Here is a 24,622-nt window from a genome sequence, read left to right on the forward strand (position 1 = left end):
CCGTGGCGCGTTCCGCGACCGGCTCGTCGATCTCGGCGGTTTCCGCTCGCGCGGAAACGAACCGAGATCGCCGGGCGGCCCTCGTACCACAGGATACCTCCGGAGCGAGTTTCGAGCTAGTATCGCGAAGAGAGACGTCGAGAGGAAAGGGGGAGAATGAAAGAGGCGCGCGAGTCACGTGCAGACGATACAAAGAAAACGGAAAGTCATGCGAAGAACAGCGAGAGAAACGAGAAACAACGACGAGAAGTAGTTTTAAAGCGGACAACGGTGCTACCGATGGAGATAATCGAACGGAGCAACAGTGACGATAATAAAAATAGGTGAAAGAAAACGTGACAACGAATACGCAACAGCAAGAACAATGTTGTACAGGCGAGGAACGCAAAGAACATCTACGAGAGAAACAGTGGCGACGAAAGGTGGATCGATCGATCGATCGATCGAGCAAAAGCATGCCAGGTGCAGTACGAACGATCGTTTCGACGAGCCACTAATTGCAAGACGAGTGCCTTCGATTCGTTATCGACGTCGTGTTCGCGTTCGTGTGGTACCGGTGGGTTTCCCGCGTCGTCCGTCCCGAGTTATTTCCCATATCTACTCACGTGCATGTGTCTTTCGATTCGTTTACGCATCTTTCTCGCGTTCGGTCCTCCCTCTGACGCGTTATCGTCGCGTTGAACGGCGAAACGGCGGTCCGGCTCGGTACCGTCGCTGGGTCGAGCCGATTTCGAAGGGTAAAACGCGATCCAGGGACGCGGTGCGTTGCATTAGGTGCGTTCCAAGTTGCTCCGAGGATACGATACGCGCGTCGAAGCTTCGGCAGCGGTCGGTAGTCGGCGCAACATCGTACGCGATAAAACAAGAACGATCCGTCGCTGCGAGGGAAGCGGTTCCCTTACCGATCGAAGCGAAACCTTCTCGGCGAGCCTCGCCGAGCCTCGCCGGGCCTCGCGGATCTATGGTAAAGCGGGCTCCAAGGTGTTACGGTGCGCGCGTCGACCGTAACCGTTGCGATCGATCACGAATTCGTCCACGGTCTCCTCGCGATCCTAGCACCCGTTACGATAACCGTAGCCGTGAACCGAGAGAGGACCGCGACGAGAGAGGAATCGACAACGAACGAACGAACGAACGAACGAACGAACGATCGAAGGAAAGCCCGCTCGATCGCAAACGGTACCGGTTCTCTCGCAGCTGATCGTAAACGAAACGAAAAACGAGCAACGGGAAACGGTGACCGTCGACGGCCGCATGCAGAAACCGTTGGACGTCCCGGTAAATCCGCCAACTGCATCCGTGCACCGCAATGCAGTTCTCCCTCTCTGTCTCTCTTTTTCGTGGGAGCGCAACTCGGCGCGATCGTCGCCGTCTCCTCGACGTCGTTAATCCTTTTCGGCCGGTGTGACATCCGTCCGGTCGGTCGACTCCTCCTGTCGCAGCGACGCTGCACCGTCCGCGATGCAGCGACGAGCGTGCGTGCACCGCTCGGGGCTCGTTCGCGCGAAAATCTGTGTCGCGAGCTTCCTTCCAAACCAGTCGAGCGAATCGATTTACCGTTAATACCAATTTCACCGCCCGAACTCCGTGTACACGCTCCGACCTCGTTTCGTCGCTTCCCTCGACGATACGCTTCCCATCGGTCTCGGCGTCGACCCTCGATCGCTCGACAAAAGTTGCGCGTAGCTGCCAGAGGAACACGATCGGCCCAAACTGCGCCCGTACTTGGGACGATCGACGATCGGGACGACGCGCGATAAATCACGCTCGCGGCTGGGAAACGGCCAGCTTGTTTTTCTTTTTTTTTTTTTTCCCCTCGGTAAGAGTTACGACCGCGAGACGGTATTCACGCGCGAACGAGGTTTCCGTGGTTCGTCTCGATGGTTCCCTACGCTCGCGAGGCGCGTTCGTTTCTTTCGGTCGAGGCGAAACGCGGCCGATTTTCGCGATTGATCCCGCGCGTCGGCCGTGATCGGTCTTCGCGACGGAAATTCATCCGGGACAAAGGGATTCACCGGTGCTTTGTTCGACGCCGATGCCAGACGGGACGGTAACCGCGCTTCTATCGGCGTTCCCGCGACGTTTACGCTTTTTGTCGAAGAATCGATAACGGGCGCTGAACGTAACGCGGAAACGAAATATATACGCGACGAGGAAGAGGAAGCCCGACGTCGCCCGCGTCCGACGTAATTAACGAACGCGTCCTTCGCTTCGAACGCGACGCTCTTCAAAGTTCGCTCGTAAAATGTCCGCGAAACGATCGGAGACGAATCGCGGTAAAATAAAAATCGTTGCGCGTCTTCTCGCGCTCGGTACCGGAAACGATCCTCCCGTAGGAGGGGCGAGAAATTTTTTCTCGCGCGTCACCGACGAGAGGCGGCCCGAATCGCGCGAATCTCGTACGCGGCGCACGTTCGCCTCGTATTAACGCGATACAAGGAAAACGCATTAGAAGGGAGTACGGATACGGGAGGATCGGCGAGAGGGAGAATCGGTGGTGACGTTCGAATCTCGCTCGACGTCTTTCACGGGTGTGCACGTTAATCACCGAGCGAGAGCGAGGGCGAAAGCGAGGACGAGGACGAGGAGGAGGACGAGGACGAGGACGAGGACGGGACGGTCGGCTTATCAAAGGCGCGGGTCGATTAGGCGCAACGCGCGTCGCGGCAACTTTAAAGGAGGCAAGATAACTCGAGTTCGATCGCGAGATAGGTTCGCGGCGCAAAGTTGAACGCGTTTCGAGCCACGGCGATACGGTGCCGGGGAAACCCTCGACCGGGATCCGCGAGACAAAAGTAGAAAAGGAGGATTAAAAGATACGGTACACCGACGCTCGGAAGTATTTGCCGAACCGCGGAACGAATGTGCTTCGTTAAAAGTTTGAAAGCGTATCCGGCGCGGAATCACCGGCAAACGGTCGTATCTCGCGCTCGTCTTTCAACGCGAGGAAAAGAGAACGAAATGGAGAAACCGCGCGACAGCTGGTTAAGGGCACCTTTATCCCCGCTTGTTTTTTTCATTCCTCCGAGCGAAGCTTGCAAACTCGCGAGCGAACGAAAAAAAGAGACCGCCCGCTGGAACGAGCCTGGAGAAGCGTCGAGGCGGTATAAAAAGCGCGTAAACCTGATTCGCCGGCACCGTGAACTTACGGGAGAGTTTCCCGAGATTCGTTGACTTTCCCTTCCGCTGCTGAACGCTTCCTACTTCGATCGCCCTTCCGCAAAGGGAACGCCTGATCCCCTCTCGCTCTCTCTCCGTTGAGTTTCGATTCAACGGGAGTCGATTCGTCGGCGTTTTAGGTGCAACGTCGCTCGATGGAAAGCTCGTTTAAAGTAAAAGAAACCGGAACTAGTGTAGCGGGGCGCAAAGCTGAAAATTCAAAGGGATCGGATCGAGGTACGAGGAGATGACCGCGTCCCGTTAACGGGACGAGAGGGGAACGGACGATACCAACGTGGGAAGCGAAAATGCATAAATCAGAAGCCAGATCAAGAATCAGCCGCAACGCGTAGGGTTCGGGGCTAGGCACCATGCCAGGAGGATTTCCGTCTTCTTCTTCCGGGGATCGGCGACCGCGAGAGAAAGGAAAAGTAATCGGGGCGGGGAGGAGGGTCGAAAGTTTGACCGAAAACGCGACGTCCGAAGAAAGTAAAAGGAGGATTCGTCGAACGTAACCGAGGAACGAAGAGTTGCCAGAAAGTAACGAAAGACGGGACCGAGGACCGAGCCCGGGGAGAACGCGAGCGCGCGAAATGGAAAGCGTTTTGCGACGTAAAAGAAGCAAGGAGGGAAAGTGTTTTCTCGGGGTAAGCAGACACCCAGAAGCCAATCCAGGGATCAGCCACGCGACACGATATATTCGCGACCACCAAGGGGATGCATGGGGAGGCCCCCGTGTGTCCTTCGTCCTGATCCTTCCGTCGAAGGACAAGAAAAGGTGCCTCGTATTCTTCCAATGGTCACACAAGTATCTTATACACATCTTATAAACAGCGTGGAAGGCTGTACGCGCGTGCGATGATACGCGCTACCTTGGCGTGTAACGCGCGTGCGTTCGTGTACGTGTATCGTTTCTCGTGGGATCCAAGCAACGTGTGCGCTCTTGTCTCTCGGATTCGAATCCAGGTTCCGTTCGGTTCAGGAACGAGGACCAACGTGTCGCCGAGATACGCGACAAACGCCTCCTAGCGATCCAACTTTGGCGAAAAAGTATGCAGCGGAAAATACGATGCCGTTTAACGAAACTCGTCCGTGGAACGACGTCGAACAAATACCAAATACAATGTCGCGAATAAAAAATGTTATCGGTTCACCGTTGTAAACGTAAACGGTGGTAAAGTAGTCCGTAACGGAGCAGTTTCCGCGCGAGCGTATCTGATCGGACGTTACGGTCGGTCTTTGCAACACGAAACGACTCGACTGGACTCGACTCGACTCGACTCGACTCGATACTGTCCACGTTCCACTTGCCCGTTCTTTCACCCTTGCTTGAGGTCGAAAACAACCGACGCTGCATACCGTGCCAAGGAAAATTTGCCAACTTTCTTTTCGACACTTTTGGTTTTCTCGATCCCACGTCCCGCGTATACGAACGAACGCATTGCACGCGAGAAACGCGTCGATCATGGCGCGCGTGCACAAGAGACAATGAAACGGTACAACATAGTATATATAATGTACAATAATAATTATCATCGTATCCAAAATGGTTTCCAGGTAACACGGTTTTCTTTACCTTTGTCCGCACTTGTATACGGTCTCCGTAAACGAGCACCACTCTATCCTTGCTGTCGTTCGAGGTGAGCTGATAAGACAAGCTCTACAAAGTGGACGATATCGTGTATTCGATGGCCAAGTTGATAACGCCGCGTGTCATTGTTATTTTCGTAAAGTTTCACGCGATGCGTGTCCGTCGTTCACGATACATTTCAATTTGCGTGTACACGTAGGTTTCGATTCGTGCCATCATCAGAGTCGTCGGCATATTCTCGTTATCGTGTTATGTATATATATATATATATAAATATATATATACGTATATATTGTTTTTTTTTTTGTTCGTTTTTCGATTCAAACGTCGTCCACGAAATTCCAACGTGAAAGAGAGGAAGAGAAGAGAGAGGGCGCGTGAGAGAGATCCATCGGGTTCATTATGAATTCCGCACGGTTTCACGTGGACGAATTGTTTATTCGATGTTCGTTCGTTTTATTTGTTTTTTTAATTTTTTTTTTTTTTGTTTTTTCGTATTCCCATGTTCGTTAAAAATTAGTTTGTCCATCGTGATGAATGAACGGGCGAACAGAGAGGATGCGACGAGAAAGGGATGCCGATTCGCAGCGGGGAGGATGCAACACGGACGTGTTTATTTTCGTGCGTTGGCCGGCGAACGATGACGATGGCCACGATGACGATGACGGGTGAACGATGCGACGTCATCGCGGGTCCAGTTTCCACGGTGGATGACGATGGTCGGTCGGTCGTCGATGAACAGGTGGCACGGAAATGAGGAAATAGAAGAATTTGATTGGATTTACATTGTGGAAATTTCGCACTGTATGTGTCTTGTGTCATTTTTTTTTTTTTTTTTTTTTTTTGTTTTTTTATACAGTTTTGTCGTTTGTTCTCACCACTCTCGCGTGAACGGTTTTATCGTGACAATTATTATTACGATTATTACGTGTCGTTTAAGTTATCCTGGCGTTCCTTCCTTGTTCTTCTCTACTCTCTGAGCGTTCCTTATATTTACACATACGTCTCTATATACGTTCCGTTCGATCTACTCGAAATCTGTCTCTAAAGCGTATCTCGAGTTTACCTTTCCTTCTCTAACGCTCTCGACTCGTCTCGAACGAAATTCGTCTCGAACCAGATTCGAACCGTACACGGTTTTACTCGTCGTGGGTCGCTCGTCCGTGATTATACATATAAGTCTATTATTTTTTGCTTTTTGTCCGTCTTTTACTCTGCTCTATCTCGGTTATTCGATTTCTGTGTCGATTTATTGGGATCTGTTTTAGCGTGCTTTACACTAAATCGCCTAAGAAACTTAGGCCGCTCAGAACGAGGCCTCGACGAGGTAAGTCCCGTCCATCGCAGCCCCAGTCTGCCCCCCTTGGGTGCCCGATACTTGGGCCCTTGTCGCTGGGATGTACTGACTGTACGCCTGCTGAAATCCACACCATAAGCACACACTACATTGTTGCACGCTAGGCTCACCTACCCTAAGTCTGTTCTACGTGGGCCTATATATCGGTTAAATCTCGCGCGATTCTCGCAGAGAGTCGTCGTCACGGACGAGTTCTTTCTCGAGACCGCTTCCGTCGACCACTCGTTCTACTCGTTTCTCGATGGATCGATCGTTCCTACGTGGATCGACGAGGCTACAAGTTCGGGGTCGCGAGAATATTCGAAGGGTTGCAATCAAAAACTTGAACCCTTTCCGATCGAAAGTCGCGCGAAAGACGATCGAGATTCAGCCGGGCTGTCCTCGCTTTTTTCTACGCTGTACTCTCGCGAACGCATACCGGCACGACGAGCGCGCGGCAGGTCGTTGGTCCTGAACGCAACGGACAAATGGACAAGACGGATAGATGAAATCGAAGATCGCGACCGCGATGAGAACCAATTACGAAATTAATTCGAGACAGAGGGAATCGGTCCGTCGAGGTCCGTTCAGCTTCGACGAAGAGAGAAACGAGGTGCTCGTCGCGTATCCGATTCTTCGCGGTGGATGGAGCGACCTCGACGGGCCAATTTTTCGCGCGCGAACAATTTCGAGTAACCCGAATAAATTCCGCGAACGGTCGAGTCTTATTCCAGCCGTAACAAGAATTCGTCCACTTCGGTGTACGCATCTTGTTCGTTACAGCGTTTGACTGCAACAATTCGAATACAAGAACCGTAATTGTACGAGGGGTGGGACACGCTACTGCGAAGGGCGTTCGAGAGGGACGAGTTTTCCGGTGATTTTCCGGAAAGAGATCGACAACTAGTTTACGGGAATAGTTTTTATCGAGCCGAACAGTTTGTCGTGTTTCCTGTTGTCGGCGTACGGCGTCTAGACGGACTGGTAATCTACGGACGGCTAACTCTCTGTGCAGGGTCGTACCTCGGTCGTCAATTTTACCACGAAGCATCTATGCACGTTCTCGGGCGTTCCAACGATTTCGCGCGTTGACCGACCTGCGAGCGGAATCGGCGAGCCGGACTCGATCGTCGCGTTCGATCGAGTTCGATCGATTCTCGTGCGTCGCGTCGTCTTCGAATCGCTCCGACGGGAAAAGCGAGCGAGAATTTCGTACCGCGACGATGATCGTTTAAAGTCGCGGGAACCCGTCGAGTGTTCGAAACGGTAAGTTCGGCGTCCGTCACGGAAGAAGTTACGTTTCACGTTCTCCGAGGAGAAGCAACGAGAAGGCGATTCGATCTCTTCTCGATCGTGATCGACGATACTCGATCGATACGAGTCAGCCAGCCAGCCAGCGACAATTTCTGTGAACGCGCGACACGCTCGAGCGTCTGGTACACGTTTCTTTTTAGATTTCCGTAGAGACGGAGCGTCCGATCGTCTACGGTCTGCGGATCCAACGGAAATCGAATTCTTCCACGGTATACAAGGTCCACGAGTGGCTTAACGTTCGTACAATGGTCGGCGATAAAAATTTCACTGGAAAAAAGTAGATTGATTAAAAGTCGGTGATCGATGATCGTTCGTACCGATCGAACGACGAGACTCGCGGGGAGACGGAAGAAACAGCGTTGCGGCTCGTTACCCAGCAATTTCTACGTGTCTTCGATCGTTCGTTAATTAATCCCCGCGATTTCAGCGGCACTTGTATCGCGAGGGCCACTGAAAGCAAGTGTTATCGAGAAACAGGGATCGAAGGGAAGGGGAGCGAGTAGATTTGCGACGAGGAGCAATTAAAAACGGTTCGCTCCCCGTCCCTCCGCGGACAAGTTTTTTTAACGTTGCAACGTTCGCTGAAAGGGAAAAGTAATTGGAATATCGAACAATCCGTCGAGCGCGAGTCGTGACTGAAAATCGTGAAGAGGTTCGCATTCAAACAGTCCAGAAAACAGAGGTACGTATGTACATATATATATATATATATATATATATATATATATATATATATATATATATATATATATATATATATATATATATCGTATGTATGCGTAGTAGCACAGGAGTGTAGAGGAGGAACAGTGCCAAGAATGAGAAACAGAGAATCGATATACAACATTTCCCAAACAAGAAAATCTAATCCGAGCTAGCAGGCTTTCGGGGGAAACGATATAAAAAGAGACAGACAAGTAACAGTTGAGAGTTTTGGGTCTTACCTTAAACGGACGAGAACTGTTTCTACGGGACGAACCACACACAACAGGTGCCGACAGTGTTTATGTTACAAAATGTACAGACATATTTACATGTACGCACGACATTTGCAAGATTTGAGGGATGAATTTGATACAGAGTCGCCGATGAAGTCCTCGTCGAATGATGTAGTATTAGCATCCTGCGCCTAGTTCCGTAACGGGTAAAACTCCGTTCCGTTTGAACCGTTTAACGCGCGCGATATTAATATTTCGGTTACTCGAAGGTTGAACCGGGCCTTTGGGCGCGAAACGAGCGCCGTAGAAGCCGTATCGGCGAGTCGCGATACTCCGGAGAAAGACGTAAAACGGTGCGCGTAGGTATCGTGGATGCTAATATTAGATCGTTTCACCGGCAACGACCGATTAACAGCGCGATATACCGGTCGTAAAAATTGACAAACGACAGCCTGTCCCGCCGCGACGTTTACAGCCGACGTTCATTGGCAACTTACCTGTTGAACGGTAATTAATTTTCGGGCGGAGAGGCAGGTCGTGCGATAATTACGGCCTACCGGCCGCGAGCAGTCGGCGAAAACAATTACGAAAGGTGGAGCTTCCGGAATGTGTACTCGGTGTATCACCGGATCGATTAATCATTCCACTGACCGTAATCGACGCGGACCGACAGGCTGTACCGACTAATTTGCGATTAATCTTCTTCGTCGAGCAGGCCCGAGTTCGGCCGAAACAACGGATGATTAATGTAAGAGGAACCGGGCACGAGGAGCTCTCGAATTTCAACGCGACGCGCGTCTCTTTCGATAAACGAAGGATGCGGTTGGAAATCACGCTCGACGCCGGTGACCTCGATCGTCGGGACGATCGACGATCGTACGCGAAGTTAACCCTTTCGGTACAGACGTCGTCCCTGCTCAACGAGATTTACCGTAGACATCGACCGTAAAACTTCACGGCGGATCGATGCTTTTCGCGCTCGAACGCAACGCGAAATTGTTCACCTTTCCGGTCCGAGAATTACCGCGTCGGAACCGAGACTTGCGTCGCGAAGCCACGTGTTCACGCCAGTTCCCGAGATTCGATCGCTGAAACGCGACCCCAGAGTTTCCTCACCCTCCTAAGAGGACACCGTTCCGAAAGGGTTGTAAAACGATTTTACTTCCGATCGCGTCGAAAAGCTTCGAACCGAACGGGTCGCGAGTTAATTTCCAAACGGATTGGTTGAATTCGATCGCCCCTCCTCCGCAACGAACAACTCAACGAGGTGATCCTTCGTAACCTTGAACGACGTAATAAAATATACACAGGTGACACGATCCACGCGCATTATATACACAATATATTTAATCGAACCGACTATTTATATGGCGTTATATGCATACATATAACGTACCGATCAGTTTCCAATAGCGATTAAATGGAGCAAAACGTGGGGAGAATAACCAACATCGATGCCCGAAATAGAAGTCGAGGGACTCGAGCACCGAGAAGACGCGAGCGACACTTTTCGGGGAACGGAACAATATTGAATCCAGCGACCAAAGGTACCGTTACGGTTCGAACCTCCAAAGAATACCGAGTGCAACCAATCGAGGCTCGTTCGGTTCCAGCTCGAGTTCGTCCGCGTATCTCGTCGCTCGGCGTCGTCCGATGTTCGGGCTCCTCGACTTCCACGGAGCAACGCGAATCGAACTTTCGGATCGGGAGCACGATTTTCGGTAAAAAGGGCCGAGCCTTCGAAGGGGGACAGGGATGCGAGGGTGTCGGGTGACGAAAAATATGGTGCTCGTTACTGGACCGACGGCAAGTGAACTGACGGAGCTTTTCAGACGGACACTTAAGATTCAATTTTCTTGCCTGGCTGATCTGAAGTGGATGCTCCACTACAGGCTCCCGGTGTTCCTTCGGCTATGCATCATTCATGAAAGCAACTCGTGTTATATTATAATGCGCATTATAGGGACAATTAATTCGACGCGACGTCGTCGCGCCCGCGCTCGGTGACATTTATTTTCCTACGTTATAGCGTTTCTTTACGGTTTTACTCGGGCGAGCTACGCGCGAAAACGAAACCTGCGACGAGCCATCGGGGAGGATCGAGTTCGGAACTCGATTCGCGAGACCCGAGGGTCGCTTTCGAACTTTTCGTCGAATTTTCGATCGACGAATGCTGCGTCGATGGATTCGCGTTCGTCGGCTTTCGATCGTTAATGTCCGAAACGCGCGCGTACCATTTCGATGTCTTGTACCAACGAATAAATTCATCGAACCTGACGCCCGTTTAAATACCTCCGCGGTCGTTTTTTTTCGGAAGAGTCAGCGAGCAATCTTTAAACGAAGATTCTACCGCGAAGAGAAGACGCGAGCAATGTTTGGTAATTTGTTACGTCGATTAACCGAACGACAGACAGAACGAGCAGAGACGTTACGGTCGTCGATCTCTTGGAATATTTCAATTAGCTCCGCGTCGAAACGGTTTGAAAACTGAGACAGTTGACGCGCGGCATCGTTCTCCGTGTGTCCAACTCCGACAATAAGAATAGACGGAAGAAAGAGATACGCGAGGAAACGAGCGAACGCGGAAACGTACGCGATAAAATAATACCGCGGAAATTCGCTCGCGCAGCTCGTAAAATTCCGGACGAACGTCGGTTGCCGTGTTCGTCGTCGAAATTTCGAAACGGGCGGCCGTAAACCGAGTTCCGCGTCGCCGGTGTGACTTTTACGCGGAGAGGAAAGTTTCGCGACGTCGCGACGGGAACTACGACAGAGAGACGTTTACGCGACTTTAAACGCCTTCGAATGGTTCGCATCGGCGATTTAACGTCCGGTCGGCCCGCACGATTTATCGAGGTCTCGCGTCGCGGATCTTCGTGCACGCGGAAACGCGCGACAACTTCCGATAATTTAATTTGCTTCTTCGAGAGACGCCCTCTTTTCGCGGCTGCTTCGTCGACGACGGACCTGAAACGCTATCGATTCGCCGCGAAGTCCTCGAAAATGTCTTCTCCTCGTAACCGCGCGTGAGTCGTGCGATTTTTTCTATTTTTCTTTTTTTTTTTTCCGCGGACGCCACTCGTCGTTCGTTGTACGCCAACGCGTAGCAGCGACATCGAGTAGGCGACGACGCGTGCCATAGGTGCGAAGCCACGGTGCGCCGAACGAAAAACCTCGGGAAAGATTCGCGATTAAGTCGGAATAAAAATTCGCGGGTCTCGGGGTTCTCTCGAGCAAGCCTTTTCAAGATTTCCACGGGAAGTCGTTACGCCGGGAACGCTCGAGCTTTCAGAGTTCTTCGCTCGACGAAAATTTGCCAACGGGGCTCCACTGCCACCTCGAGCGGACTCGAAACAGCGAGGAAAAAAGGTGGTAAACGTTCCAGAGCGTTCCGTTCGCGTGCCGAGGTATTGAGAAGTTTCCCTCGACTTCCGAAACGTTTGACCGTTTTTTCTTTTTTCTCTTTTTTTTTTTCATTTTTTTCTTTCGTTTTGCAGAAACGCTCGCTCGGATCGGAGAAATTTTCCAACTCTCGTGGAAGCTTCTCCCGATCCGTGAACAGTGTGCTCGAACGATCGATGTTTTCCTAATCTCGTACGGTCGCGAACTCCGAACGTTTCCCGATCGGCGGACAAAGCGCGCGTTCGGACCACGAGAGAATCGACGTCGCCGGATAAAGGGCCTCGGTCTCGTAAATATCTACGAAACGTCGCGAAACTCGATCGAAAGCGTGGAAAATTCGATGGCCGGGACATCGAGCGGCGACGATGTCGATACTTTCGGTTGCCTCGAAATCGTCCGGTAATGCGAAACAACCCGTTCGTTTCGAGCCATCGGTGCGCCTCTCGAGAAAAAATGTTACAAATTACGGGAAGACGGATCTCGTTGAGCCGTGGACCGTTTCCCTGGAGGATCGCGTCGCTCGGAAAAGAGTTGTACGGCCCGGTTCAATATCTGTAATCGGTTGCGAGAGTTTACGACGGTTTCGGTCCTATCCGGGCGAGGCGAAACGGTTGTCGGTCGGTTACGGGCAAACGAACGAAAGCTCGAAAGCTCGAAAGAGACCTCGAACCCCTCTCGCGCGAGCACCTTGACGCCAACGAGCGGGCGACACGTCTATGCGCGGAACTGCCACGGGACACACACACCCACGTCCGCGAACACGCGTCTATGTACCTGCTGGATGTCCCTAAGGTCAAGGAGACACGTTGCCGTACAATTTTCTAGTCGATAACCGTGCAACGATGACTGTACCACCCGTATGAATATCCAACGGACTGCGGTCTACCTTCGCCAACTCGTTTCCGCGCGATCTATCCAACGGGAGGAAATCGCGATGTCTTCTCGAGATCCACGGGATCTCGAAGAGTCACCTGCGCGGAGAGTAATCGCGAGAAACCAGGAGACTTTTCTCTCTTCGAGGCTCGATCGTCCGGCGATCGCTCCCGCCGAGCGCAGTTTTCGTTTTGCATTCACGATTTCGAGGCGAGGCGCGTTTCGAGAGAACGAGAACGCGCGAAACCGAGAACGAGAATGTTCGCGTTACGGTCCGTCGTCCGTGCAGCGAAGCTCGAAAAGACGCGATCGGTCGAAAGATCTTGCGCTCTTCGTTTCCTCGAAGAGCTTTGATAATTTCTCTTGCCACGGCGACGGGCGCGCTCCGACGAAAGAGGAAAGCGTCGCAGGATCCGGAACGCTGTTTGATCGCTGGAATGCGCGAGAAACGCGCATCTTCCACGCTCGAAACGCTGTCCCTGGCGCGATTAAGGATTCGCCGAGATCGAGCAGCGAACGCGTTCCGAGCCGGCTTGCGTCAACGGCCGAGTAAACTTCATCGAAGGGAACGTATAGACGAGCCCGAGCGTAAATTGCGATTAAAATGGAAAATCGGGATATTTTGAGGAACGGGCTCGTGAAATTTCAATCTCTGGGGCCTGGGAAATTCATTGGCTCCGAGCCGTTAACCCTCTCCATCCGGTCTACCGATCGATGGACGCGTTTCGACGAAATTTGAAGGCAGGCGGATCGTCGAAGATTCGTCGATAGAGTCGCGGTCAAACGCGTCCTCTCGCGGTACGCTCCTAAAGGGATCGGCGAAGAGTAACTCGCAACGATGTTGGAATCGTTGACGATCGAGATCGAGGACTCTTCCCTCGTCGAACAAAAACGACGTTTCGATCGTTTTCAACGGTTTATTCGCTCGATGAGCTATTCCTTCGGTCGCGGGTATTGCAACCGATCCTCCCGCTTTCGATCGCGCGTCAACGTGGAAAACACCCTCGGTGATCGTTCGTAGCCCGAACGAGTCTCGAGCGACGAGATAAAACGAGCTACAACGGCTGCGCGATCGATCGATGCAAGCCGGCCGGAATTCGAAGCAAAGGATCGCGATCGTTCCGAACCGACGACAAAAGCGAAAGTCGAGCGAATAAATCGACTCGGCTCTTGCGTACAATTCGTTTCGCAAGCCGCCGGTACACGCGTATCCCTAAACAATTCCAAGATTCTTGTCTCGTTGAGCCTATCTACGAAGTGTGGGGTGTTTCCTTTTTTTTTCGTTTTTTGTTTTTCTTTTTCCTTAAAGCTACTCTTAGGGCCGCGCGAACGCGAAATCCCGCGCGAATCGAGGACCACGAGCACAGGGAACGGAATCGTCGCGAGCGATCGATTTCCTCGACCATCGAGCAAAGTCGCGACTTCGAGCGTGATGGCTTCGCCGTGTCTCGCGACGCTCGACGGAACTCGTCGGACGCAAGATCGAGGAAACGAAAGCCACGGGGGAACGAGGTTCGAGTGCCGAGCACCTCCCGCGTGGCACTCGACGAAACTCGAGACCGGGGAACGAACCTCCTGCGATCGGAGAAACCGATCGTAAACGGTACGATCGATCTTTCCCGTGTTTCGCCATGTTTTTTCCACGCACCGCGGGATTTCTCTTCTTTCCGCTTCCGTCGGTTCGCCGCGAGAGCATCGCAGCGTCTCGCGGAACTCGATCGATCGTGGCGTTGGTTTAAGTTTTGCGATCGGACGAGAGGAAGGCGGACACGAGCTCGGGCCAGAGGATCGGATGCGCGGATTTCGAAGAGGAGCATCGATCCGAAAATGGAAGACGCGGGGTAACGGCTCGAACTAGACGGAAACGATCGATTCGAATCGACTCGCGAAATTCGTTACCATCGACGAAACGAACCCGCGACTCGAGATCGCCTCGAAAACGCGACAAACGTCTTTCGTCGGGACTTTGCGATCCAAGACGTCACCGATTCCACCTCTGCGGAGAGAAATTCGAGGCCAACGAAGCGAGCCAACGTTCGATTCGATTCCAGATTCGATCGATGATCGATCGAGCCGTCCGGCCGCGAAAAATCAGCTCGCGAAATCCTCGACCGGGACACGCGAACGGTTTCCAGGAAGATATATCGGCTCGTGTCCCGTGCATTTCGGCAATTTCGAACGGAGAACCGAGAACCGAGAACCGAGAACCGAGAACCGAGCGGCGAGCGAGAAAGAGTCCGCGTATCGTACAGCGAGCAGGAACGCATTTGTCGTGTCGGTGACGGGGCACGTCGAGCCAGGCTCGTGTTCCATTCGGTGGGCGTACGAATCTTATCATTGATTTAAAGCTGGCAACAAACACGTTTGCCCGCGTGACGTCGCGTCACGAACGGCTTACGGTTACGCGGCTCGTTCGCGCGACCTTAACGTCTCAAAGATCCTTGTAAACGCCGGGCAACGCGACGCGTCCCGGACGCCCCGATTACCTTCATTTATCATCCGCCATTGCGTCAATTAAAGTCAGTCACTCGGGAATAAACTCGCGTTTCCGAGACGCGTCGACGAGCCGCTCTGATTCCAAATAGAAGATAAAAATGGCTCGCGGTCGGTAGGTAACGCGAATCCACCGTAGATCTCGTAGACGCGTTTTTCGAATTTGCACGATTATTTAACGAAGAACGACTCGCTCGGTACAGCGACGAAATCTGGAAGACGAACGGCGCGATGCAACGAAGAAAAATACGCGGAAGAGAGAGACGGGGACTCGAGCGAGTTTCGACGAGGTCCCCTTAAAATCACCGCGTAGAGCGGGAACGCGAACTAATTAACGTCGGAACGAACTTTGCCCGAGAGTTTCAATTTCGACGCAGCTAATCTAGGAGAATAATCGAGGCGAGTTTCCTCGTCGAGGAAGGACGGGAAACTGCGAACGAGGGTCAGCGACGAATTTTCCGAGTTAATCGACGATTAACGCGTCGCGCGACAAACGAGAACGGGGGGAAGCGAAAAACCGAGAACGGTGGACCACTGAAAAATGGCGGTCGCAGAAACGAGGGGAGATCCCGACCGGGAGTGGGACGACACTCGATGGGGTTTCGATGGGGTCTCGTCCTCGATCTGTCAGCCAACCGGACCATTTATCACTTCTCATTTTCCCTCGTTAACGTCGCCCTCGGCTACGTGGAAGCTGATTTACGAGTCGATATACGCCGCTCGGTGGAACGCTGCAGTCGATACGCGCTCGAGTTCTCGATACTGGAAACCCTCGGCCCCCTTTCTCCGACGATCTCGAGCGAATTTTTCACAGGGACCGTTTCCAACTTGGATCGTCCGCGTGTTCGAGCACGATCGCGAGCCGCTCGGAGCCATCGCTCGAGGGAACTCGCTGCCTCCTACTTACAGGACGGAGCCGACGAAGATCCTACTCGCGCACTTGGAGAGGGACCGACTCGAACAGCTCGAAGAAAAAGCCGCTCGAACGAAAGAGCTAATCTAAGAACGATCTACGAGTTCTCCAAGAGACCGAGGGCGATTTCGATCCGAGACGCAGACACACTGGACTTCCCGAGCCCCCATAGAATTCACTTCGGAATTATGTTCGCGCGCCGCGTCCTTCGATTATCTCTCCGATAAACGTCTTCGTGTGCCTCCGTCTCGGATAAGAGTCTCCGAGGACGGTAAATCCAGTGGTTCTTCCCTCGTGCTACCAGAATCGCTACGACATTGATTCGGAACTCGCTAAAAACTCGACGGATCGAGGACTGGTTTAATTTCAATCGGAACCGGTCCTTCGATTCAACGCGGCCCAAAGGAGGAGGAGAACGACGGCCTAGAGCCGATCTACGGTAAAATTCTACTTCGTTCGCGTAATTTCCTTTTCGGTATACGTGTCGGCGAATTTTTGAAATCGAAACGAGGGGAAATCGTTTCTCGAAAACGGAAGCGTATCGCGTAAATTCTTCGCGAAGGAAATCCTCGAGATTCCATAGGTCCGTTCGGATCCTGGCCCGAAATTCTGAAGAAAGTAAAATACGGCGGAGGCAAAGTGGCAGCGTCGGTCCAAGGAATTCGCGAAAGATCCGCGAGGAACGTTGATTAAGCGCGGATCACTCGGAGCAATCTCTTCGCCGCGACGCGAGGCGACGCGAGGCGGAGCGTTCTCCGTTCCTTCGTGCGGATTTTGGAGGAATTCCAATGGGACGAATTCCTCTGTACGTGCGTCGGTGAAACGGCGCGCGCGGTACGTCGATCCTTTCTTCGTCGATCCTGCGACGATTCTACGATTCTCGCGCCGATTTCAACGAATACTTGGCAAGTGGACGGTCGAAGGACTCGAGAAACGTTTCCAACGATACGCGCGGTCGTTCTCTCGCGATTATTTTCTCCGCGCGAACGTTCGAATATTTTTCGGTACACCGCGCCACTTGCGAGATTTCGTTGAAATCGACGAGCACGAAACCACGAGCGGTCTTCCTCCGAGATGCGATCACGCTTTGTGTACAGTATTTTAGCAAGTTCCGCTCGACCGAGATCGAATAACCTCGTTTTTATTTCCTCTCGGAGGAAAGGCGGCAGAAATTTTCCCACATTCCGTTCCGACCGCTAGCCTGCCTTATTTAGCTCTTATCGAGCGCACCGAACGATCCGCGCGTACGAGAGAGATAAAATAACGAGAATATCACCGGGTTCGAAACTCGAACCCTCGACGATGCTCGAGAAGAAAGAGAGGGAGAGATAGTCGACCCCGATGGGACCGCGTCCCGGGCTCGTGTTCGACAACCGAGATTCGACATCGCGAACAATCGCGATGTTTCCTCGTTGGAGCGTTCCCGGTCGTTACTCGTACGCGGTGATGTCGTAATCGAGGAATCGTCGGTTCGCGCGATGGACGAAAGAAAATTAATCACCAAGCGCCTCCTTGCCCAATCTGTACCGTGATCGCACCGAAAACCGTCGAAAGTTTCGGTCTCTTCGGAACGTCCCTGGATCGGAAACGCAGACCTTTCGATTCGAACACCGGAACGAGAATCGTGGCGATCGACGAGAACCGATAAACCGTAGGATCTTTCTTATCGAGGAAGCATCGAAGCCAAAAGAGCAACAAAGAGGGGAACAGTCGTCGGAAATTGTAACAATTGGTCGACTGCTCCTCGATCGGAACCAAGATCGAAACTGGCTCGTCGTTGTAAACGGATCGAGGCGATCGATGGGTCGGAGATCGATCTCCGTGCTCTCTCGAGCGTTGAAAAGAGTGGCGCGCACCTCGGCTCGACTGGAACGGAACTCGTAACCCGAATCGTTTCGTTCGCTTCGAAGGAACGCCTATCCTCCTCTCGAGAGGTAACCGCTACCTGGACTCCTTTGCCACGGAATCTAATATCCATGCGCGCGGTTACGTTTCCAAATAGCGCAGTGCTGTCAATAGCCCTGTTGCGCGCAGCAACAAGTCCTAGCTCCGAGGTTGTCCGGTCGCGAAAAGACCAGGACCGTGAATGGCAATTCCGATCGTGGGCCGAGCAAACCGTTTCCCCCGTTCGAACGAAATCAACGGTCCTCTGTTAAATCCTTGGCCCGAGCCCGGCTCACACCCTTGTCTCGTTGTAGGGGCTGGAGGAGCCGGTGCCCTGGCGACGCAGTCGATCATTGTCACCGGGCACGTTAAACGCGACATTCGGCACCGTGGTTGGGTCAACCGGCTGATAATCGGAATGCGCCGGTTGCCCGGCTGGCTGCGATTGGTGAGAGTGGGAGGAAGACGAGGGTGGACCCTCGCTTATAGAGGTCGTCGAGGCGAGAATACGGCGACCGCGTACCTGGTAACGTTGGGGGTAGCAGCGGCCGCAGCAGGCGTGCAGCAGGCCGCCCCTCGAGGCAGTGCTGTGCGCGGGGGAGGTTAGGGGCGAAGGTGAGCCTGGCCTCTTCGGGGCACCGTTGTACGGCACCTCCATCTCCACGAACTCGCGATCCTGAAACAAACAATTTACACCGTTAATATCGTTAACCGTGTTCGCGAAACTACGGCTCGCTTTCAACCGGCCGAGTAATTTCCCGTTTCCGCGACAATTTCGCCTCCCGGTCGAACAAACGGTCTAATTCCCGCAACCTTGTCCATTTTTTAACGCCGCTGGACCCACCGAAGCGCGCGACTGCACAATTGCGGGCAATGCTGCGCCAACTTAACCTGCGTACAGTTGTGTACCCAACACCGACGAGAACTCGCCAATGTACCTCGTCCAAAATGCGCTTTATCGACGCTCGCTCGCTCGCTCGCTCGCTCGCTCGTTTCGCACCGATCGTTGCTCTTCGAAGAATTCGACATTATTCCGGGAGAAACGAACGGAAAACCGCGGAGGGACCGTTCCTGGCGAGTCCATTGTCGTCGTGCAAACTTTGGTCCATCGAGTATTGCCCGGACGGTGTTCCAAGTTGTTTCTCCGCTGGAATTACACAACCAGAGGGACAGGACGCGTTTGCTCGACAACCAGTTGTACGTCAGGATTCGCAATCCTATCGGAAACGGCCAACTTTTCTCTTACGAAGCTTCGAATATTTAACCATCCGCGCTCTTCCGTAAATTACCGGCAACTTTCCGGATCCCGTTATCCCCACGGCGGTCAAGATTAACTAGAAATATTCCCACGCGTCCCGGAGACCGAACTCGGCGAAAAATTTATCTCGCGAGCGTCGAAAGAGATCGAAAGAGGCTTCCGGAGATTCTCCCTCGACTCTTTCCGAGGGAGCTTCGAGCAGATATTGCGCGGTTGTTCCGTTCTACGGTATCGAATCTTCCTCTCCCCGGGTAGATGGAAAGAGCTCGCTCGGAGATCGCTCGATAGCCTCGCGTTCGTACAATTTCCATAGCCGGATTCGTTCTATCGTTTGCTCGAATCGTCGGTAACCCGACTTTCCAACCAACGGAGAAAGGACGATGGAAATACGTAACGTCCGAGGAATCTCTCTTGGATGGGAACGGTAACGCGATCGTTGTTCGCCGCGAAAGCCAGGGTTGCACCGCGAATCGAAACACGGAAGGTATACGTACCTACGTAAGTCGAAGTAGGCCAACTCTCGAGCACGTACATTCGAAACGCAACCGTATCGAGGAAATTCGGATCGAGCATTTCGGACAGAAGCGGATCGCGGAGCAAGAAATCGCCGTTTCCTTCCTCTTCCAGGCTGCACCGAGAACGTTCGAGCGTAATTACGAAACTCGAGCGAATCCAGAGATATCGAAAAGCTCGATTCGATTGTTCGTCGAAAGATCGCGGTGCCTCTCCGCTCGGAAGAAACGGAGATCCGCTGACCCGTACGAATATTTAAATTCCACGAATCCGAAAAATTTGAATCGTTTCGCGCGGACGGATCGCGACGAATATCGTTCGTCGAGTGGCCGCGAAGAATGAGAAAAAAGTCGGACGAATGGTTCGCGAACGAGCTCCGGCGAATCCCGAACAATCGGCTAGGTTTCCTCGGAGCTTGTATTTTTCGGGTCGGAGTGGCTCCGTTTTTCTCCGTCGTTCTCGAATTAAGTTCGTCCCGATCGCTTCTGCCTCCTTGCGAGGCGTAGCCGAGCGTGAAAATAAAACGAGCTCGTCGAAGGGTGGTCGAGATAGATATCCGGCCGACAAAGGACAACCTTCGCCCGCTCTGTCGATTATTTTCACTCTTGCGGGAATCTCGTCGATACGTTCTCGGGAATCCGTAAGAAAACGTAATTGTAAAAATGGTCTGGCTCGAATCGATGAACGGGAGAAAGTCGAGGACCGACGGGACGAAAATTCTTCGGAGGAATGGCTCGATTCCGGTACCGGTGATACGCGAGCCGGTGCTCGAGCGAGCGGAGAACTTGGCCGTCTATCGATCGAGACTCGCAGGCACTGTGTCTCGACGATAATGTTGACGATAGACGGTTCGAGGAACACGTTCGCGTGTCCCTCGAACTTTGTTTCGAAGCGGGAACTTGGGCGGTTCTTTGTCGCATACTGGAGCAAGGATACGCGTTCCACTTTGATCAATGGACAAAGGACAGTCTCTGGTTCGGCGATGGAGCGCCACGTCCGATCGATCTCTCTCTCTCTCTCTCTCTCTCTCTCTCGCTCTCTCTCTCTACCTTTCGCCGTGGCTCGATTTCAACGAGACGTTAAGAATACACGGATACGGGCTTCGCGAGTCTGTAAAAGTAAACTCGTTAAAAGAAGCGAGCGTTTCGAAATTGTTCGAAGGACGGTCTGCTCGAACTTTGCGCGGAGGGAAGAAACTTTACGGTTCGACGAAAACTTCGACGCGAAAACTTAATTAATACGCGACCGGTACTCGAGCGAAGAAATATTTAGAAGCTTTCTCCGCCGAACTAATAACGGACTCGTTTTACTCTTCCGGGCAACTTGATCGAATACGAGTTTCGGTTGTTCGAAATTTCGACGCGACAAATATTTCAACGTTTCGAACACGATCGCGCGAACGTAAGATTTCCGCGAGATAAATCGATGTCGCGGTTGTCGCCGTTAACGAGTAAAGACGGCTAGACGTTACGGTAAGCGCAAAAAGAAATCCGAGAGAACCGCTCTATAAACAGACCGACGCTCGGCTATTTTCGTACGTTGGATTGTAAAGGTGGTTATAAACGCACTGACCTCTCCAAGATAGTGACGCGTGACGTGACACCGTTTTGGAGGGCCACCAATTGCGCTTCCTATTCAGCGCAGCCATTGATCCAACCTCGCGAAATCCAACCGCGCGCGTTTAAATATAAATTAAACAAATTCCCGCGCGATTCGCCTCGTTTCATTCGGCGCACGATCGAGCTAAACGACTTGGAAAGCACCGAATACTATTTCCCGCCCCGATCGAATCGTTCTCGAACAACTACCGAAACAAACTGCACGCGCGAAACTACCTCGCCGTTCCGCGTTATTTCGGTGAATAGCACGCGCCCGATGGTTTCGAATTTTCCGAGAAAAATGCAACCAGAAAGTGTCAACGATTCGAGTACGTCGAAAGAGAGTAGCGGTGGCGGGGGAGGACGGTAACGAGGTTGACAAAGAACGAGATAAAAAATTCTGGAAAGCTAAACTTTCACCTCCGAGGATCTCGAAACGATCGGTTTCGGTTTTTCCATCCGCGTCGCAATCCCGCGAAATAGGGTAAAACGTTCGAATAGGTAGGGACGTCCATAAAATCGCGACAAGTGTCCGGGGTCAGATCGGATGGCGTAGCGAGTTATTTATGGGGTACGAGGATGGCCCAGCTGGATTTACGAACGCTGATCGCTGCCTCTATTAAGCGGGGAATGCATATCCATCATGGCCGCGTCTCGCGGTCGCTGCATTTCTAAAATGGTGTCGTCGCGGCGCGCGTCCATTTTTGGCGGTTCTTGTCGTTTATAACCGTCATCGCGACCTGCCGAACGGGATCCAAATAAAAGCTAGACTCGTAGCCTCGCCGTTGATCGTTCGAAAATAACCCGAAAAGAAATAACTCGGATCGATGAAAGCGTTGGAAGGTTTTACTTTCTCGTATTTTTTTTTTTTTGTTTTTTTCCTTTTTTTTTTCACGCGAAGAGTTCGTCCGCGCCGAAACGGACGTATCGGTTCCATCCCTGGGGTCTACTTGGACGGAAAAAGCGCGCTTCGAATACGCAACACGAATATACGAAATATCGAAAGGTTCGAAATTCCCCTCTGATCGCGATCCCTTCGTTCCTGGAAAAGTTTCCGGGAAAAATCGCTCGAGAATTTCGTTCCCCGATAATTCGTTGCTCGATTTTTCCGGGACAAACGTGGAAACCTTTTTAACCGATCCGAAATCGAAAGTTGGAGATTCGAGGAAAGTAGGTTGCGCGAAACGTGGCTACCTGGCGCGAGAATTAAAAGCACCGTTCACCGTGTGCAAATTCACGCCCAGTGAAAAGCACGAAAACGGCAAGGAAATGCGAGCGGTGGAATATCCGGCGTTGCGTATGCATTGCTCGGCGGCCGCGCCGAAAAACGGTGACACGGCTGGCCTCTCGTGAATTTAATATCGTCCAGCTGGAAATAAACGTGCCGGAAAGGACCGAGTAGCGAGGAAAAAGGCAAACGAAGGGCGAGGAGACCCGGCCAGGAGAAAAAGGGAAATACGGGCGAACGGTCGAACGGAGACCGTGACCCGTGAACTCGACGAAATTTTTCTCTCGATCGATCCACGATACGCGGGGACGCGTTCCCGTATTCGAGACCGTGTTCCAAGATCCGATCCCGGAAACAAGACTTTTGAACTCCGCGAGCCGAGCCAAACTTTCCGTCTCAATGTTCCTCCTCGCGAGTCGCGCGCTCGGCAAACCGAGGCAAATACGGAATTTGCGTCCACCCTTTTTAACGAAACTTTACGCGCGTTCGAAAAATGCACGCTCGACGAGACGCTTCGAATTTCTTGGCGATTTTACGTAAGAACCGCCACATCGTTGCGTAACGAGCATTTTCTCCGGGTTTTTCTTCCCTCTTATTTTTCTTTTTCTACGTTTCGAACACAATCTCGCAGTATTCGTTTCCGCGACGGATTCGAGAATACGCATCGCGCGCGATGCCCGACGGTCCGAGAACTCCAGTTTGAGAGGCGATACTTTGCGGGCGATAAATTTAGCTCGGAGCGCGTTGGTGCCCTTTGGGCGTACTTGTGCAAAACGTGGAACGAATCGCGTCCGACGACGGAAGGTGTTTCCGAGCGGTCCAAGGGTGGCGCAGAAACACTTTCTTCCGCGACGTTTGCATCCAGTGTGCCACGCGAATCGGAAAATCCGATGGGGCTGCGGTACTATTCTCGGGTCTCTTTAACGCCGTTTCCCACCTATAATTAGCCCCCGGTATGACGTCTCGCCCCGACGACTCCGATTCCGATGAGATTCGATCGAGGCCGACCACGACCCGGAAGAAATCAATACGCCGACACGAAGACACCGATTGGCCGCGTCTGATACTCGCGAGCTGCGCAACAAACGCTAACGTTTCGCCTCGAGAGCGATCTCTCTCTCGCGACGCGATCGTTTCCGCCTCGCTGGAAATTATCCGTGCCCGTTCCACAAACTGGCCGAAATCTCGCAACGAGGGAATATTTTCGACGGTCCGGACGTTTCACCGCCTCCTCGATATCATCTTGTATTTAAATAGAGCAGACCGCTCGTACCCGAACCCTCGAAAACAACCGAAAACAGGCAAGAGCCAACACTCGACTCTGAACGCATTCAAGACATCCACTCGAGTCGAGCTTCTATTCGGGGTTCGGGCCGTATTCGACCGAATCCGCATTCATCGCTGGCACAATACGCCGTGCGGTAATTGTACGGGACGCAAGTTTGCGCAAATAAAGCCTAGCTACGCGAAATTATTGTTCGACGCGAGTCGAGGTTCTCGCGCAGCGTTCGCCGACCGCGGGATATTTCGCACCGCGAGAGAACCACCGTGCCCTAAGATATCGCGCAAAATGCGACCCTGTTCTATTTCAATCGGAGCTTCGTCGCGACGTATCGAGATCAAGAAAACGAATCGGCCGAATCGTTGCTGCGTCCTTTTCGCTAATTGGACACTGGCCGACGAGACTCTGCCCGATCGATTCTACCTCGATTCTTTCTCGATCGCTCCACCGGGTTGGAAATTTTTCCAGCTACGCGACAAAAGTCTAACACCGGACGAAATTACCCGACCCTTCGGAGAATCTTTCTCGCGCGAACGCGTCGAGGAACAACTTTCCAACCGACGACACCGTCTACGGCGAGAACACCGACGAAAGAAAAAGATTCGAAAGAAAAATGGTAACGGAGAATCGTAATAGATCTCCGAAAGGAAAACAATGTTCTGGACCGTGTCCAAACATCTATTCCCCGCCGCTATCGAATCCCGAGTGAATTTCTTTCGTCGAGCCCTCGTTGCCGCGAAACAGGGACAGGAAAACAATTTCTTCGGTCGAGAACGTCCGAAAATCGGCTACGCGTCAGAGGACACTGACACTGTTACGGAGGTGGTCGATCGATCGAAC

At 52.4% G+C, this 24,622-nt stretch overlaps 1 protein-coding gene across 7 annotated transcripts in view; it reads right to left on the bottom strand.

Moving 5' to 3' along the window:
* Shal (potassium voltage-gated channel protein Shal) overlaps positions 1-24,622 on the bottom strand; it is an 81,490-nt gene that overhangs the window by 700 nt on the left and 56,168 nt on the right. For 2 of the 7 annotated variants that reach the window (XM_076322333.1, XM_076322332.1), the window contains exons 5-6: positions 18,427-18,579; positions 10,199-10,249 (exon numbers count right to left, since the gene is read on the bottom strand). In XM_076322333.1, the coding sequence (XP_076178448.1) occupies positions 10,199-10,249; positions 18,427-18,579 (204 nt within the window). Of the gene's footprint in view, positions 1-4,735; positions 4,820-5,041; positions 6,168-8,344; positions 8,367-10,198; positions 10,250-18,426; positions 18,580-24,622 lie in introns of those variants that run through there. The other 5 variants (XM_076322339.1, XM_076322337.1, XM_076322336.1 and 2 more) reach the window with 5 other exon arrangements.

This window comes from Ptiloglossa arizonensis, chromosome 10, assembly GCF_051014685.1.
Source record: "Ptiloglossa arizonensis isolate GNS036 chromosome 10, iyPtiAriz1_principal, whole genome shotgun sequence".
Lineage (NCBI taxonomy): Eukaryota > Metazoa > Arthropoda > Insecta > Hymenoptera > Colletidae > Ptiloglossa > Ptiloglossa arizonensis.